Here is a 20,164-nt window from a genome sequence, read left to right on the forward strand (position 1 = left end):
GCTTACCTGTCAACTCTTTCCTGAGAGCAGTTTCAGTTCCATAACATGGAACATGCCTAAATCTGAGCCTGTAGAGGAATAACAATGCTAAATCTCCAACATTCTGAATTTGAGTGTCAAATTAGGGATCTAAATAAACTCTGAAGGGAGACATTTTTCTGGACACCATTGTTTTAGCTCTTCACCCTAAAATTTTCTTTCAGACTACAAGGGGGAAAAAAATTGTGGTCCGATGGCAGCAATTCATATTCCTGTGTTGTACAGCAGTAAATGTGAAGCATGTTTTAAGAAACATTCATTTGAAAAGGGCAATTAAAAAGGCTTGTTAGCTTGTGTACATGACTTCAGTTTAAACTGTGACTGTTAAGTTTAATGAGCAATTTTATTAGACGGTTAAGGGGCCTTTAATATTGATAGCAGATATTTGCCTTTGCATTGCTGTTCTAGATATATGTAAATGGAATTTTGCATTAAAATTCTCTCATCCCATGTTTGTCTTACAAAGTTTCTGTTTTTTCCTAGTGTGGTTTATAACTGAACCACAACATCTGACATCATTTGAAAAATCTGTTGAATGTCTGGAAGTCCATAGTAGATAAAACGTGTGAGGATTTCCTCATGACTTTTTTCAGATATAACAAAAGAATGCATTTATCTTCTCATTACGTTACAATTTTACATGACCACATGATTATAAAAATAATTTTCTTTTACAAAAATGTTATATAATTAAATCAGTCCTTTTGTAAATGCATAAATGTCATACATTTTTGTAGGGGGAGAATTCTTGTGTTTCTAGTGATGCAGATTTAGTCTACATTTAGTAAAGTGCAATAAATGTACCAAGTCATCAGTCATCGACACACATACAAAGGTTTTCTTTCATCTTCACACACAACACCTGTAAAATACCAAACAAAAATATTCACTTTCCATGTTTTCATCCATTACACATGTGAATGTTTGTTAAAAATGCACTACATCCTCCTGATGACATGTTCCATGTTGCTTTATTCTAATATATACTAAATATATCAAATATAATTGTCGGGTTGTTAAGTGATGCTTTAGAGGTGAATGTCAAAGGCACTGAAATGGCTGAGCAAACATCAGACAAACCCTATTAATCGATTCCAAAGAAGTCATATCTTCAGCTGCCATTGGCATCATATTTTCAAAAGGAGCTCAAAATATTAGGCAGAAGATTACTCTATGGGAGTCAAAGCTACAAAGGGGCCTTGATATACAAGTTCACAACTGGACGGTGTTGTTCAGTTCATTGCTTGGACATGTCCAACCGGCCTTCATGGCCTGTAGGTTTTGATTACGTCCTTAATAGGCCGCCGGCAAATTGGGCAGCAGGTATTTTTTTGCTTCTTCAGCTTTAGTCCACAGTCATTGCAGAGACACATGTGTCCACATGTGTAAATGACTGTGTCTACCTCCTGATCGAAGCACACAGTGCATTCACTGCTCTTGTTGCTTATTGGCACCTCTGGGAATGAGAGGCTTGGTGAGACAGGAAGACTGAGAGGAGAGCTGGGAGCTGTCACTGAGGAGCAACACAGATAACTGTCACATTCCAGGCTCTGCACAATTGGACTTTGTTGGTGCAGTGTTACTGGATATGCCAACAAAATGTGGTACTTTATTTTGCAAAGCAGAATTAACAGTTATTAACTCGTGTTCATTCAGGGTTGAGGACTATTTCAATTAATATCAAGGCAGTTACAGAACACTTACACTGGCATTTTAAAAAACTGCTCACAGAGTAGTCACACTGTTTTATGTTAAGATCCAGACTGAAAAAGCAGAGGTCAGAAGTATGTTAGCTAACAGTAACTTGCACACTCAGCATAAAAGAGCTTCGCATGCTCTAACCCACCTAGGGAGGATTCTGAGGCAGATGAGGACCTGTTTACACTGAATGCCAAGTCAGAGTTACTGTCATCACATGCTATTCCTCGGGACACAAAGGAGGGGGTGCAGTGGCTTTCCGGCAAAGTTCCTGGAAAGCACAAAGTTTCAGTGAAAAAAAAGCTGTGCATTTTAACTGACAGTGACAAACAAAATATGTACTGCTTGTACTATACACCAGACATACTGGACTGCCCTGCCCCTGCAGCATAATCTACCAGTAATCTAAAAAGTAGCATGCAGCATTTAATGTCATACATTTTTTTCTGTGCTTTTCTGTCTGCGCTGTTGACTAGAATAATTATTTGCAGCACATTCCCCTTGTTTCTGAGAGGTTATGTATGTTACTTTATTTAAAAAATTAAAAGCACACCTTATGCAGATTTTTAGTCTCTTGTACACTTACCCAATATCTTGAGTCGGTTGACAGCACCATGCAGGGTGAAGAAGGCCCATAGCACCTGAGAGGAATCAACACACAGCAGGCGACCGTGGGCTGCTCCGTTCACACCATGATGCACTTCACCATTGTCCAGCATGGTGAAGCTAAGCACATCACCTGGGCCAGGTGAAGGGAAACCCCTGTACATCACCCAGTACTCTTTGCGATCCAGGAGCACATCTGGGTCAGCTGGCAGCTCCCCAGTGTGGAGTGTGCCCGGGTCACACGAGGTCATCCCAAACAAGAGGGCACCAAAGTAGGGCAGACCTAAGTGGCCCACCTCCACGTATAAGGACTCACCCAGCCGTACAGGCCTGTCACTAAACACCAGAGTACGGCTGCTGTCCAGGAAGTGAATGCAGGCAACAGTACGGTCACTGGACAGGACCACGTCAGCCCCATGCACAGTGTTAAAGCGCATGTCAGCATCAAGGGTCAGGGGCACACCTCGAGTGGATCTTTGGCTGATGATAGAGGTGGATGAAGAGGGGATGGAGGAGGAGGTGGAGGAAGAAGAGCTGCAGGGGCTGAGCTGGTGATAGTTGCTAAACTGAAGGGAGGCCATCTTAGCAGCTGCTGCTTGGTTGGTTTCCAGCTGGTTGTTACTGTAGTTGGCCGAGTCATGGTTGCTCTGAGGCAGATAGGTGGTAATGCGGGTCGTGCTCAAACAATTTGTGCCCGTGCTGTCAGCAAATGTGCTCTCTGTTAGAACAGCGAGAGAGTTAGTGAATCATTAAATAATCACAATGCAAAATGAATTTCATAATTATTCTGCTTTGATCAATAATATCATTGCATATGACTTCCCAAATGAGACCTGATTACAACTGCAATATGAAATCTAAGTAGTATCAATTGTCTTCTTTTATTTAACTGCTTTACATGACAATTTAGATCAAATTGTCATGTGACTGGCAAGCCAGACACAACATTTGCATGGCTCTGGTTTTACTCCACTGGCAGATTCATAGCCACTCAGAATATCAGTATCAGTGATGCTGGAATGCTACCTCTCCATGAATACACCATGACCCCTACCAAATATAGACAATGCTCTCAACAGACAGAAGATAAACAATGCTGTGGAGTGTTATGGAGAGTGGAAGAGACCATCACTGGTTTGTGTCTGGTTTAATAGAGTGCATTTGTGACTGCTAAGCTGTGCGTGTGTGTGTTTTGGGGGAGTGCAGGATATTATTCACTGCCACACACACTAAAGCTGACAATCTGTCAGGGTGTGATAGTGACCCGCACCGCCATGTTTCCCTAGTGTTCCACCCTCCCACTCTGCTCAAGGGCCCCTCTGAAGCAGTCTGGATTCAGTTGATAAAATAGCATCTTATCAGGGCAAAAGGGAGCTCTTATAAAACACTGCTATTATAAAATAATTTAATTCCTGAATAATTACTGCTCTATATAGCAAAAAAACTAATTATCATAGCTCTCAAAACATCTGAACTGGCCAAGAAAACCTTTGTTCAGTGGGCTAGATGGACTGTCTGTGTACTTTCTAAAGATTAGTTTTAATTTACCGTACATTTACATCAGTGATGTGCCCTCATAACCCTTCAGAGAACCGGTAACAAAAAAGCGGATGGAAAGATATAAACGTATTCCATAAATAAAAATAAAAAGCACCAACCAATTCTTATTGACTACTTTAGATATTTTTGTTATTATAGGACGCATTTCTATTTGGGTGTTGTACTAAACAAGACTCGCGGCTGTTTATGCGCCTACATGTCTTGTTAACGTTTTGAATGGTTCTGTATTGTAAGGCTATTCAGCAAAATGACAGGAACCCTTGCCAATTAAATTTATGATTTATCACTAAGGGGGCTGATCCTTTTTTGCATTCTAAAAAATCGTCTACGTCATTATTAGTAAAAATTTCACTGGCTATATGTACATACGATTGGTGTCAGCGACAACTTAATCGTCACGATAATCATGCAGCGTAAAGCGGTCTTGCGCTTGCCTAAACCAATTTATCGAAATTAAACTGGCATTACGAAGCAGTGCTAGGCTACTTTAAAGCCGGGTATATACTGTTCGATTTTAACGACTTAGGATATAGCATCAGGACAGGTCCGAATTTCAGCTTCATCATCGTTTGACATGCAGTGTTAAATAGGCACATGAGGTCCGATTGACTGCCCAAATGAGCATAGCGATCGGAAGTATGGGTGGATTTCTAACATGTCAGAAATTTTGGCCGCTTCCTTTGCAGTTCCAGCAGTCCCACGTACCTATCTATTAATAAACTGCACAATTTGGCCTTATTGATAGTAACAAACTGGTAGACATAGTGCTCAGTATGGAATAAGTCAGCATTATTATGAGTTTTGTTTTTTTATGCATAGTTCGCCAAAAGTGCACTGAAAGGAGAGCTTGCAGATACATATGAGAAGGAAGCAAAAAATCAAGAGAATGAAATGGCAAGGAACAAGAAGTCTTTTTTTTTGTTTTCTAAAATAGGCGAGCAATGTGAAATTAAAATAATAGGTTAAACGAAGCTGCTACCAACCCTTAACACTAGCTACGCCGGCCCAATCGCCGTACCTTCTATGATTAGACCAAACATGCAATGCAGCATAAGCAGGCCCGGGTCCAGAGCAACATCACTGATAGTGCACACATCAGCAGAGCATGCTGTCTTAACGCATTGTTTAAAACAGAAAGATGCAAAGATCAGATCTGGTCTTCCTGGTTGAACTGTAAGTATTTAATGGTAAAGCTTAATCAACAAACAGGAAACTATAAGCCAAACAAACGTTTATTTGAAATCAATAGTATACTTTCATAACTTCATAAGCAGGTTAGCTTCCCATGCATTCTACACTACACATAATTTTGCATGCTTACCATTCATACTCCAATCGCAACCAACTGTAGCAGTAATTTCTCTTTGCAAATATTCTTTGTCTGCCAACCATGTTATTACACAGATTTTCTAGTCCTTGCTTTAAGATTTGAACCCATTTTGTCACTGTGTGTCTGCCATACCATCATAAATCAGATTTAATACACTAATATTCACTTACTTCACTTAAGATTCATTAACACCTAACATCTGTGTGTTCATTGCATTGTGATTAAGTTGGGGATGTTCTCAGTGTTCAAACAACTGATGAGTTAGAATGAAAACCTGCAGCCAGACTGGCTTTGGTAGAGGAGATTGGACACCCCAGCTAATAAATGTATTGTTCCTATGCAACCCTAACAAACTCCCTAGAAACCATACTACTTTTACCCACATATGTCAAGTACAGGGAATTGACACATCCCTTTTCAACACTTCACAACGTTTTCAAGACATGAGTATATGGCACACGTGCCTCTGAGCAGTTATTTTGACTGCCATTGTCTTTTGAATGATCACAACTTTGACATACGGCTCAGACTTAGCCTAATCAATAAAATTTAAATGTATATTAGGCAGCTAAGTAATGGAAATTGGTTAGAATCTATTCAACAAATAGTCATCTTTTAACAGTGCAAAAATATGTTTTCATAATAATCTTTGAGTGTAAACAATGTATAATTAAACTAATGGTGTTAATTGATAAAATGTGGAAGCATTTTCATGAGTAAGCATACTCATTACTGGGTTGTGCTTATTTTCCCATTTTTAAGATACAGGCCTATTTACTAATGCATAAAGCAACTTTGTGACAATTGTATTGCACTGACATGGGCTGGGGCATATTTGTCTATGCACATGCTTTACACATCCATTCTCATATACAAGTGACCTCTAGTTGGACCAGTTCACTTAAAGGAAACAGGGTTCCAGGGTAAGAACAACAGCTGGACAAACTCACCAAGCAATGTGACCTCCTGTGTGATGCCATAGATGTCTATGATTGCCCAAAGTGGGCAACCTATACTCAGGCCGCAGTGAAAAAGGACAGGCTCACCCTCATTCACTGTGTAGAAGACACGGCCATGCCGGTCAGCCCAGAAGGCCAGCACGTTGTCGCATGCTGCCAGCCTTTCAGGTAGAGCCTTGGCCCAGTACCCTTGCCGTGTCACCAGGTCAGGGCATGCATACTTGGGGATGTCAGCCATAGCAAGCTCCCCAGGGTCCAAGCTGGTGAAGCCAAAGCGAAGTGCACCACTCCAGCCTGTGTGTACTCCTGACAGACGTAGATGCACCTTCTCATATAGGCACACTGGCTGTTGGCTAAAAGTGATGCCATTGCAAAAGCTGTTCTTGCGTGTGGCGCGCCGCAGTTGTGCATCCAGACGGATGTTCTTGCCCTTAGCGTGTGGGTGGAAGCGTGGCGACTCTGGGCTGGAGCTGAGTGGGGGAGACGCAGGAACAGGCATGCGCTGCTCCACCACTCTGTGGGGAAGGCTGTAGTACTGGTGGCTAGCCACCAGGCGGTGCTCCAGGCTTGTGTCTGCCAGAATAAAACATTGTAACTGTTAGGAATAGTAAGGGTGCTTTGATCGGAAGAAAACTAGTTCATATTGTTATTAAAGTGCCAGAATATGAGAGCAAATCTAAATATTTTGTTTATTAAGACAGAATGACAGCTACAAGAACCTGTTTACAGTCTTGTGACATCAAATATTAAAATCTAGTTCTCATGAGATGCTTATTGTATTGTACTGAAAATCTTTTATCCTTTATCAAATGGAATAAAAGGGAGGAAAAATTCCCACAATATAATTTTCTCCCTTCTGACATCCCAAACATTTGCTTTTGCAAGCTTGATAAAAATAGCCTCCAAATTTCATTGTAACAGCTTAAGGAGAACATTTGCCTTTTGCCATGACCCTGGCTCTATGAGGAATGGAAACGGGATCTCACCCCAAAAGAACAACATACCGACAGCAGCACCAAATAGTACAGTGATGACAGCATTGATAGGGTTCCCACAAGCCAAGACAAATATAGCCTTTACTGGTTAAGTGATATGTTTTTTTAAGAGCCCATACCAATATCAATTTTTTAAAGATTTTTAAGGATGTGGCTTACAATAAACTGATTAGGACAATAATGACTTTGTAAGTCATAAGGAATAAGGCACAAGGTATAACACATTCCCACAAAGGACAGCCTTTCAGTACTTCCATCTAAAATCATGAAACAAACAAACAAACAAAAGAAATGCACAGCAGAATTTTATAGTTTTATATTGGCAGATATCATTATAAATAGAGTAACACTTCAAATATCAACTAACAATGAATAACCTGTTGTGCATATATAGTAGGATTAACATAAACTTGAACATTTTGCCTGACCATGTTACTAACTGGGATCCAGCAGTAACAGCATTTGACACTTTGACAAGCCTAGTTTTTCTAGATCACCACTGATTACACAGCATTTGTTACACAAGTTTTGAAAGAGGTCTTGTGGTGATGTGACATCCATTATGTTTCATGTATCATATCATGTGGCCCCGCCTAGGTAAAAGACACAAGGTTTTTCTTCAGAGAATAAAAATTTTGGCCATAGAGTTAAAGAGCTATACAAATATGGTGCATTTATCTGTTTTATGTTTGTTTATTTTTTTACATTTGGCTTATCCTATTTGAAATTGTGCTGAAAAAAAGTAGCACAGAGCAAGTAAGCATAGAAATTAAAATAATAAATCACAATGTTGTGATCATAATAACTAAGAACTTGTTTTACTGTTTGTAACCTTAGTCAGGCAATCTGTTTTTAAGCACTAAGTAGTTTGTGGATGTATTGTAAACTGTAGCCTTAGCTTGTTCTTTGTTCTGTTGAATTAAAAAAAAAAAAAAAAAAAAAAAAAAAATATATATATATATATATATATATATATATATATATATATATATATATATATAATATATAATATAATATATGTTTTAGAACAAGAAGTCCAAGCTAATGTTAGCTATATTAAAAATGTGATTAAATAGTAAGCATTCACTCATATGAGTAAATGGCTTAATTGTTGAGATAAATATAGCCAGGTTAGCTACAAATGTATCCCTTCCTCTGTATAACCTCACATCCCTTCATATAATGTGTATGCAAGGCTGGACACCTACACGAAACCTCGTCTCAGCAACTATTAGTAAACGACATGGATACGAGCTACAAGCAAACCACACATAACCATTGCTTGCTAGATAACATTACCTACATTGGAATGTAACTAATGTTTTATGGCCATCTAGCAAGCTTGGTGAATAATACCCACTAATTTAAGTAAATTACATCGTAGTTGGGATAAATATGCCCAGTAGCTAAATAGATAGACACAAATGCTACAAACGCATTCATGCAACACCTGTACCCTTTCATTGCACTTAAGTTATTATAATAATATTAAAACAAGGACACATCCACATCCACAACATAACTTTAGCCAGCAAGGCTTCTTCCCTGAAACTATCACAAATTAACAGGTATTGCAGATCATTTGTGAACCAACACATCAGATACATATTGCCAAATGTCCTCCATGTCACTCACTGCTTGCTATCTACTTTAGGTAGAATAAAAAGTGGATAATTAAGGCTCCTTCTACGGGGGGTTTTAACAGTACTAACTGATGGTAACTCAGTGAAAATGCCTCTTGTAGGTCATCAAATATGTCAGCAGTTATACTAAGATAATTTGCATTCCTGAGATGGTTTTTAGCTCTTCTAAGCAATATGTATAATATCTAAATATCTAAAAAGCACTGAGGTATTAACTGATACATAGATGGCACTAATATCACATGAATCATAAGTGTCCTAACTGTGAGTGTGTTTGAGATATCTACATTATCTTTGGTCAACACTGGCAGATGATGATTTCCACCAACATAAAAGTCAAGGTTCAGTATATTCCACTATATTGGTGGATCACTAATAGCCATATCAAGATTTAGCAAATAAGTGGCTGTCCAGTATGACAACATGGACCAAGCTGTTTGATTATATAATGAATGCAAGCTGCCTGTCTCCATTAAATGAACATTAGATCACCGAACAGAGTTCATTTTTAATGTGGTCAAATGCTGGCAACTTGCTCCAATGATGAATTCTATTAGCATTGTTTAGTTAGTTAGACGTTACAACTACATTCTAAACCATGATATGGCAGTCAAAAGTGCCAGATATCTGTAATATCTGTAAAACTCAGTTAATCTGACAGTGGCTTTCTGAAAGGATGTTATAACCCTACAAACTGTTGTTACTGATCAACTTTCTATTTAATATTTTCATTCAAGATACTTTAATTTAGCTATTTGTATTTCCCCCTGAAAACTAAACACACTTGTTACTGCAACTGGTTATAGTAAAAGAAGTTGAATATTGATGTCTAAAAACTCATGTGAGTGTAGAAAGGGAGTGTTTATGTTTTATAAGCTCTGTAAATCTAAGTCTTGCATAAAATTGCACAAAATGTTGGTAAGATGACTGAATGGTGTCGGCCTATGTCAGACTCTTGGCCTATTTCAGACTCTTACTTTGAATTGTAATTTCACATTTCATGTGTAGTTTTCAATATTTATGTGAGTACATGCCTTGTGTTTGTCCTTTTATATTGCATTTACAGTTATGAGAAACAGCAGTAGGTTAAGATGTTTTACTACAGAGATGATGCTGCAGAACAAAGATGTATTTCATAAACAGATCTGAGGTGTAAGGCATAAAATACCAGACTCGCCTCCTCACAAACTGCATGATTTAGGAACCTGTTCCACCACTCTGTGCACAGGCAAGATCAGAGCTGTGAAACAGAGCCTGGTTTCACTCGGCTTCCAAATATAGAGCTGCCTGATCTGATAGCAAAATGAGCACTGTGGCAGACAGTGATGCTCCATTCTGGTCCTCCAGCACTACAGTACAAGCACAAAAGGCCCTGTGCAGTTGTAACTGTTATCCCTACAAAAATATGCATCAGGATGGTGCATTCTATTTGAATTCAATATTATAAATTTAAGCACTGGATTATTAGAATTATGCAACAGTTGGGAAATAGGTCCATAGTTGCCATACGCATAGTTTTGATAAAAATATCTTAGAAGAAAACATAGGCAGTTCTCCTCATTTTTGCCATGAACATGCTAAGATGACCAATGACAAACCGAAATTAACTGACTAGAGGACTGACACATGCCAAAGCATCAGTAACTCATGAGATAGAGGTACATTGTAACAGTAATGAGCATAGCAGATTGTTTAAAATGGTTAGTTCCAGTTTATATTAAGTTTTTTGGCAAATATGAAGCTTGGCTACAAATGTGTAAGCCTTGCAAGAGGAAAAAAGCAAAAGTGCAGCATTTCTTGACATTTCAATCCATAGTGAGTGAATGGATCCTGGTTCCTGAAGTAAGCTGACCTCAGAGGCACTGATGTGCAAGAGAGTAAACCAGTAATTTACAGTTCAGGAGTGCAGCCCTGTAACTTCAGCAGGCAGCTCTCTGAGGACAAGCTCATGTCTCATTCAATTTTAGAGAGTATGAGTATGGCAGTGCAGCACTACCTAATCTTAGACACAACCTTATGGAGAGTGGGGAAAATCATCATATGATTACTCTATGTTTTATACTAAAAACACTGTCCTGAGTCAAAGCTGTTTCCACAAACTGACTGCATATATTGCTTACTCAGTCTGGATCTCTGATGCTAAATGCTTACATTGTAAAATATCCTGTGCAGTTACTCAGCCATTCTTATTTATTTGCATCATATCAAATACAAGTTGAAGTGTTCTGTCCATAAATGCTCATCAATTATCTACACATGAGACCAGTTACTTCTCCAAATCTAAAATCAAACAAGCTCTTGCATTCCCCTAATGCACATCTGCTTATCATTTTGAAGGCAGATACCAGCCATGTACATAGCCACTTAATGAGAAAATTTGCATCATTAGGGACCTATCAGTAGGGACTATAAATGAAATATCTCTATGCACAATTGATTACTGGAGGGTGAAGACAACACACATTGAAGAGTAATGGATAGCATTCTGTAGCTGTGCTCTGTTCATACATTAAAAAGTATTACATTAAGTAGAGGTGAACAAGTTAGAGGATCATGCACATATGCACTACAACTCCTTGAAAAGACATTTCAAACTTTCTACTACAGAAAAATTATATTTTAAATTCTATGGTATTGTTACATTTTTGCTGTCAATTGTTCTGTAATGTGTATCTCAAAAATGAATTTGCCAAGATTGAAAAAATAGTACTGACCTCAATATTTTGGCAGAGTAATATTCCACTTGTGTTTTTTCATTCATATGGGCCTTACATTTTATTTACACTTTTTTTAACATTCATTGTTAATATTAATCAAAGTTAAGAAACACTGATTTTGCCATTTATTCACATATTGGGAAAACATTGTTTTGTGGCATATGGATTATATCATAAACTCTGCTGTGATATGAGTGAATTGTGACAAGAATGTACTATTAGAAAGCCTGTGTTTTTTAAATTAATACCCTTACATGTGATATTGCAATTCTGCAACACACTGGACTGGTGAAATGACCTGTTGAATTCCTTATGTGAACCTTCCCATTAAAGTGACTGAGTCTTGATGTAACTGCTGTACAGTACACAGTGCAATGCTGATGATGTTGTTCATACAAGAAAATAACAAAATGATAAATCACTATACATGATAACACACTCTGGAGGTTGACAATAGCTACTCTAAAAAGCAGAATGTCTGCATAATTATTTTCCATAATGTTGCAGTTTAAAGGGCACCTGCACTATGTCACAATGTAAAATTCCTTAAAACCACAGTAGCCTATATGTAGAGTACATAGAGTATACATTATGGTTTTCATCTGTATATCACAGAAGTATAAGCCTTTTAATGCCCCTCAGAAAACCCATTTTATGATCTAACACTAAACTTTGGGTTCATCACACAAACAAAAGATTTCAGGAAATAGATCTATTCAACAAGCTTCAGTTTGATGGTGAGGCTATGAAGATACGAGGGTCCCTTTTACTTATGAAGACTCTCTTGTATGCAATTTCGATATTTTGTTTTCCATTGCTAATGACAGGTATTTATTTGATCTGGGCGTACATCTGCATTGCCAGTGCTTTAGATAATGGAGTAACGCATCTACATATTCATATAAGGAAAGTGAAACATGAATATTTTATATATGGTTAAAGAAAAAATATTGGAATATTGTAACAACTGCTACTGTTTGTACCCAGAGGAACATCAACGACTACCGAATGGTCAATAATGTGTTAACGGCCGCTCCATTAAAGGTATTCGTATAATTTCGTAAACGTATACTGCTCTGCATGAAACTGTGTTTTCAAACGATATACTTGCAAGATCTCTGTGTAACTCGCAATCAGCTCACATCTTCCTCTCCCACACAGTCATCTCCGTTCTCTCCAGCGATTTAAGATAGTTCTCAAAGAGGATCAATGCAAACGAATGTCGCTGTAACGCGCAAGCTTATAAATCAGGACAATTCATTGAAACCCCACTGGTTGCGCTCGCTTTAAACGTTTCCTTAACTGCCGTTAAAATACAGTTTTATTCAATGTTCGTTCCTAGCGGTTTCTTACCTATAAGTGGTTTGGGTGTATTATTCCCCATTACTCCTAATGATTCGTTCCCCTCGGTAACAAGTGGATTCTGAATACAACTGTCCCTTGCCCTTCCATCTATAAGCAAATATTAAGCACCTTGTCAAATTCAAGATTTTGATCAATTTAAGCACATTTGTAAAGCGCAGTGTCTTTCGTCCGTACCATACTCATCTTATCCGCTACTGCGTAGAGCAGCTCTCCACACCATTCTTACTTATTGGTGCATTGCCGCCCCCTCCTTCCGGCAAAATATTTTAATTCTTACCCAACTTCAAACACACAACATACCACCCACATAGGGAATAACACTCATCACACCAATTCGAAATGTTTTTCTTCTACTTGTCAGACAAAACTGCTTTCTGTTAGAATACAAAAATTGTCTATGCAACATCATTATTTTTTTCTGCCTTAAAGGTTGACATCTGAGTTAACCCTAAGCTTTGGAAGTTGCATGAACACCTTTTAAAAAATTCTAAATTTCTGTTTATGTCACAAAACTGTTTTTTTTTTTCACACAAAAAAACACAACCTTTTGTTCATTGTAATCAGTATTTCATTTTGAGGTCAAGATCTTAGAAACAAATACAAACCAAGCAGAGAGCACCAAAGCACAAGCTTTACAGGTTATGAAAAAACAATAAGAACAAGAAAAATTTACTAGCTGAAGTTTTAAGCACTCAAAAAATTCACAAACGTTTACTCAAACCCTTATGAGTGAATTTCCCCTTCCCCACCTCAGCTTCCTCATACTATCCTTCAGCATCCTTCATTGCTGGGATCTTTGCAAGCTGTTTCCTGTCTTCTGAACTGAAACTGTCTCAAAGAGCCTTGGTTAATACTGGCTGGATCTGTGATTACCGGCTGCTATTTGACCATCACCTAGCCGCCCACCCATTACAACAGAATGAAATGAAAGTGTGTCTCCTAGTTCCCTTGCTTGGATTTTTCATATTCACTCACATGGAAAAAGGTCAGATTGCTTTGAATGTTCTGTAGCACCCAGTATAATTGGTATAAATATGACATGTCTCTACTAGTGGAAAACCAGTATACTCTGCACAGATGTGAAAAAGGCAAAAAATTGGAAGACAAGCAAATTATTTTTAACTTCCTGGGTTTGGCCTTGTAATATGTGACATGAGCACTGCATGTGAGTAGCTGGATACCTTTCACTTAATGCACTGGCATTATATATCCTTATAAATTAGACCAGTCTTTACACAGGAAGTGCACATGGGACAGCGATTGTGCCCACAGTATTGCTTGTGGTGTAAACAGAATGTCCAGAGAACAATAGCTCTTTGTTTGAGATTAGATTATATTTAAGAAGTTATTTAATAACTGTGATTGAAGCAAAAGATTTTGGCGCTCAGACTGATCACATTAGCACATACATGTATAGTCATAATATAGACAGCAAATTCATCATTAATAAATTTACTACTGAGTTAAATTAACTCCTACAGCTTTTTTGATGCTATGCACTTCCACAGATAATAATAAAATACCATATTCACTGATCCAACAGTAATGAAGAGAAAATAGATTTCAGTGAGTAGTGTGCACAGTACAATATTACAGGCTTGAACAAGGCCTTCATTTCACGTATTTTTCAAACTTCATCACTGCACTCCTCTTTACACAGTTAACACTATACATTCATTGGCCTGCTAACTGCTCTACACATACATCCTGAGTCAATGGGAAGGACCAGGACCTCAAGAACCTCAGTATTTACATTCCTGATGGTATCACAACTAACGTCAAAAACAACCAACAAAAGTAGACTGCAGCACAGAGCTGGCAATGGGGAAAACACAGTTTGCATTTGAAGGTCCAATGGCCTAGGTTTTACTGCTATTAAGCAACCTGTATACCCAGAAATATATATAGAATATGATGGAAACAAATTGAATAATGTTATCAATATAAAGGCCAGCTGCAGTATATGCCTCAGAAACAACATTTTGAGAAACAGATCCTGGATAGACTGCTTGGTTGTGGTCACATGCACCAGAGACAAGCATGTGTTACTCGTTAGTTCTCAGTAGGGTTGCTACCTTATGAAAAAATAAGGGACACCGTTCCTTGGTCCCCCACTAGAACATTTTTAAAATGCTGCTTTTAAACTATTTTCCTGCTTCTATAGATTCACAATAGTTTTATCTCAATATATGATAAAATAATAAAATAAAATCTAAACTTAATTATTTGTAACACTGTACCTCTTCTGACAATTGATGCTCAAAATACTCCATTTTGTTTTTGCACTAGGTCTAGCTCAGATCAACTATGACCCACCAACAATGCTACAAGATAGCCAGTTTGTGTTTGCTTGACTATAGCTCCACACATATGCAACATGGGTAGTTGTAGAAAATTTGGAGGTGTGCATGACAAGGTGTCTGCAAGTCATTGCAAGTTACACTTATAAAAAATCACCTTCTTTGTGTGGTGAATCAGTTACATTTATGTGCATCTTTGCAGAGGTATAATTCAGCTATTTTTTCTGCAAAGATGCACATAGACCTATGTGAATGAAAATCATCATGCAATGTCTACTTTGCTGGGTAATGTGCTGTTATTTGAGCAAGCTAGATGTAATTGTGGAGCAAGTTTGTTGGCCACTAAGTATGGGTTTTGTTATATGGGTAGGGATGGCGGATAGGCTTAAAGAATAAAACGCAGCAGTTACATTACTGACCTAATAACTAGAATGTTGCTGGTTCAAGCCCCACTGCTGGGCCCCTGAGCTTGACTTTGAACCCTCATTCAAGGGTTCAAAGTCATGTGTGCGCTATAATTTTTTGTGAAAGCTATTAATAGGACTGTCCCACAGACTCCACACTACTACTTAATAAATGTTACATAATAAAATGTTACAATTTTTAAACTGGCATGCAATGCTTGAAACATTCTGAATGTTCTTACTGTAATGGCTGCCATAATGACCATCAACAAGGTGAACCTGAGTATATAAAATGTCTATGAGCTTTGTGAATCATAAGGCCTTGTTGGCTTAGGTTCAGGAACAGGTTAAAAACCAGAGGGTCTCAGTGGGCTTGTTGATGGTCCACCATGAGCCCACCCTGGGCCTGTTTGGGGATTCACATCTGACTCTGGGCATGGCTATAAATGTCAGCTAGGAAGAGAATGTGGTTTACCCAATGACATAGGTTTCATTAGCATTAGAGTAAACATGAATTGATTTTCTCAGTGGTTCTGAGTTAAGATGGTTAAAAAGGACAAGGAAGTCTAAAGAAGGACAGCTGGCAAAATCTATGGTAGTATGCTCCACTGGTCTACAACTTTTGAAGACAAATTCTTTTGGTGAACATGTATTTAGTTCAGCAATTTGGTTTTTAATGAAGCAGAACAATCATTAGGGTGTGAGAAAACCTGGCTTATCAAATCAAAATCAGTGCCATGCAGCACAGTGACTGGTCCATGGACTGCAAAGTGTCAGATTTGCAGTCTTCTAATTCCCATTTGGTTTCCACGGCACTAAAGAAATGCTAAGACAATGACCAATTGTGAGGATTGTATATGGTTGTCTGAGCAATGGGGAACTTTTGTCAAAATCTCAACTCACAGATCGAATGGTGAGTCATAAGCACCCTCCAACAGGACCCAGCATTTTTAATTAAACATATGTGCAAATATCTCAAGTACAATTTTCAATATCTAATTACAAAGTGAAATCCATGCTCCATGACTTTATTCTGCTTTTGTTTATATGTCTTGTTTAAACTTTTTGCTTTGGTGGACTCTGATTTTATAAATAATATTTATATGTCATGTTTTCTCATGAACAACACAAACCCCTGTAAAGAAGCTAATGGGGTTATTTACAATGGAAATTATTTCCATGTGCTCAGTGCCCAAGAGGTTTTTCTGAATTAAAGAGAAAATCTGTGTATACCACTAATGCAATATATATAAGTGGTGATGTACTGAACAGACAAAAGAGTCTGAAAAAAAGAAATATCATCAATAATGTTTTAAAAAATTAGAACAAGTTGCCAGAATTTGTTTTGTGTGAATGATTAGCAGATGATTAGCATAATTTGTACAGTCAACTAATAAATACTATAGCCATGTGATCTCTGTATAGTACACAATGTCTCAATGAAATACAATGAAATACAGCAAAAAACATAGATGAATTGTGTATATTAGTCAAGAAGAGATTATGTAGGGCTCATAAGAGCTTGGGTTGTAACGTTACTAAAACAGAAAAACTGTCATTTGCACCATTTTGCATTAAAAAAAAGAAACGGTGAAAGTAAATCTCACTAGTGTAGTAACATGGCAGGTCTGGCCAACAAGTCTCAGGATAGGACTTGTGTTTTTAACAGATGTACATTACTATCCTCATTTCCCCTAGTTGTGCTATTGTACTTGCATTCTCTGGCAGGACTAACGGATGTACAGCTATATAGGCTTAGAGGAAATTCACACTACCATGTAAAAACAGAACAACAAACTTTGATTCTCCTGTGTGTGAGAGGTAATATGTATACAGCAATACATGGAACATTTATCATTTATAAGCAAAGTAACTGTGTTTGATTTGAAAATTTGACCTAAGTCTGCAGCCACCATATTTCATATACTGTATATATACTCACCACCTACCTTATTGGAAACATTTATTTATTAGGAACACATTGTAGGTCGGTAGTCTATGGTCTTCAGCTCATTCTTGCTGGGTAGGGGTTGGATTGCAACAGATAGCTGTAACTGCACCTAATGAGGTACCTAATGAGGGGCCAATTATGATAGTAGAATAAGAAGAAATGTCCTGTACTGTCCAAAGAAATTCTAGCTAATGCTTTACCTTAATTTTTTATCATCACTTTTCATTCTGTAATGGCTTTGACTGTTCAAATTTCTATTAATATTTTTGCTAATATTTTTAATATCTTGCTTGCTGTACCTTAACACTGGGAAATACTATTCATTCTCAGAAAACAGCACTTCTAACACTTTATCATCTATATTGAAGTTACTTACGAAAGGCTGCAAAATGTGACTATATTGATTTCAAGGTATTTTTTTCTTTGCACACAAAGAATATGCTCTGAGCCTGGGCTTATTGCATCAAGGGCATGTAACTAGAACAGCCATGCAAGCCTAGTTATACCTGGATTATGGTATGCTTAAAACCATGTCAGGAAAATAACCAAAGAATGGGGAGGGCAAAAAGCTAATAATAGTCATAAGAATGGGTCATAAAAATAAAGCTTGTTTTAAATATGACTTCTTGAACATATCCATGTGCTAACATAAAAATGGATTTGAACTGAAGACTAGAGTGGTATGGTGAGGCTCACTGTGAGAATTGTTTTCAGCAGTGCTTGAGTTAAGCACATCCTAATGTTGTGACAACATCTGTTGTAAAAAGCGCTATATAAATAAATTTTGATTAATGTGACTCAGACAACAGTTTTATGTTAACCCAAGGTGCTCACAAAGGTGCTCACAAAAGATCCAGATATACCATCATTAAGCCATAAATATTCTACAGTACGGCATGGTATGGTGGGTTTCATGGTAAATATCAACAAATTAATTTGTGTATTAATAAAAAAGTTTACTTTAGCCACATCATTAAAGTTTAAAGTGCAATTCAGGAAATAGCCCTTAAAGCATTTTGAGTGAACATGATCCCTCCATCACCGCTCAGCTCCTAAAACGTGACCGCTGAATGATTGCCAAGATATCTGATATGGGGTGAAAATCCAAAATCCTCTTATGCCAGTGGTTAAAAGCAGGTCTATTAGATTCCTTAGGATTTCTTGTAATAACCCTTTTCTGTATGTATACAGTATATACTGTGCACTGTTTGTGTACAGTATATCAATATTGCTCACTTTTAGCTTGTATTATCAACCATAATAGTTGATTCTCCAAGGAAAATCCTAAATGTATTTTACATACCCTAATTAACAAAGTGAAATATAAAATTGGTATGGTAAGACCTATTCCCAAATAGACTTTGTGGTCTATTTTTACAGCTTCCCACTGACCTAATATTTGGGGTTAAGTGCCTCAAAGGGAACAGAGGATGCATTTGTCATGCATGACATTTCCCAATGTCATGTGTTCTATAATGTGCAACACATAAACAGTCATAAAATAGCCTTGCATCCTTGACTTCAACAGTTAAGCTGTCTCACAAAATGTTAAGGTCAAACGCAATCAAATGCTTCAGGGCTACAGCCAAAAGTAGATGACTGGTGACATTCAAAAACACTGTACATGATTGAACAATAAGACATTTTAAAGAGAACAGAAGCAATAATAGGAAGGAAGTTATTGCATTGCATGTGCTTATATACAACCATGACTCACCTCCTGGAGAGGGCACAATGATTGCATAATGCTCTAACTGATGAAAGTGTTACAGTGTTGTTCCATGAATCTCCACTTTTACAGGATTATATATGGTAAGATTTAAATGGGAAGCCAGGGGACCCTGCTTGCCATCAGGCTATACATGGTTTTAAAAGGTAAGTCCACTTCAACTGTGATAAAACTGCTTGGCTTGCATTAATGAAACAAAAGAAACCCTTGTGGTCATATGCATGCATGTGCTTTCTAAGCAGTATGTACAGTTGAACATATAGCCAGTTGTGTGTTATAGTGAAGTACAAATTGTCTACTTGCCAAAGATTTGGAGGATCAGGATGTGGTAATGTCACTAGTCACAGATTCAGTGTTGCATGCTCTCCCAATAGTCTTCCACAGCTGCCATGTCCTCTTCTATATTTAAATGCTATTTTAATACCATTTAAACTAGCCAGTGGAGCCTTGTGGCATCTCTTTTGTACAAGGTTAACAACACCCAGAGAGCTGTTACCATAGCAAAGGGGCTGTCCAGGGAGGTGAGCTAAAGAACCCCTAGTGTGCATGAAAACTTACAGGCTGCTTTTGGCACATTAATTTTTTATTGATCTGGGGTGTGATATAATAAAAAAGCATCAAGTGGATATGCTACCAATCACATGAGTAACCTTTTTCTGCTGATGTTTGATTCTATTAATACAATAAAAAATATATAGTCTTACTTACTGGTGTCATCTGCTATGAAGGATCTTTCTATTCATCTTAGCCTTTTTTCCAGTGTTATACCATATTTCTCTTGCTCTCATACTTCTAAAGAAGAAGGAACATCTTATGATACTAACTGTACTGTACATTCAAAGTAAGCTTTCAGGTGATAGAAGAAGAA

The 20,164-nt window shown here is 37.6% G+C and overlaps 1 protein-coding gene across 4 annotated transcripts; it reads right to left on the reverse strand.

Moving 5' to 3' along the window:
• Position 1: 1 nt before the first annotated feature.
• On the reverse strand, positions 2 to 13,717 carry neurl1b (neuralized E3 ubiquitin protein ligase 1B). Of its 4 annotated transcripts, XM_027008658.2 has the most exons (6): positions 12,901 to 13,095; positions 6,184 to 6,765; positions 2,324 to 3,061; positions 1,886 to 2,008; positions 1,744 to 1,802; positions 1,462 to 1,552 (listed from the first exon to the last, which is right to left on the reverse strand). In XM_027008658.2, the coding sequence occupies exons 1-5, from the start codon at positions 12,929 to 12,931 to the stop codon at positions 1,786 to 1,788; spliced, it is 1,491 nt and encodes a 496-aa protein (XP_026864459.2). In that variant the 5' UTR covers positions 12,932 to 13,095; the 3' UTR covers positions 1,462 to 1,552; positions 1,744 to 1,785. The 4 variants fall into 4 exon arrangements, 3 of the variants coding, with proteins under 3 accessions (XP_026864457.2, XP_026864456.2, XP_026864459.2); XM_027008656.2 differs by lacking the exons at positions 1,744 to 1,802; positions 12,901 to 13,095 and adding an exon at positions 13,662 to 13,717 and having other exon boundaries at positions 2 to 1,552; XM_027008655.2 differs by lacking the exon at positions 1,744 to 1,802 and having other exon boundaries at positions 2 to 1,552.
• Positions 13,718 to 20,164: the final 6,447 nt, after the last annotated feature.

Source organism: Electrophorus electricus, chromosome 12, assembly GCF_013358815.1.
Source record: "Electrophorus electricus isolate fEleEle1 chromosome 12, fEleEle1.pri, whole genome shotgun sequence".
Lineage (NCBI taxonomy): Eukaryota > Metazoa > Chordata > Actinopteri > Gymnotiformes > Gymnotidae > Electrophorus > Electrophorus electricus.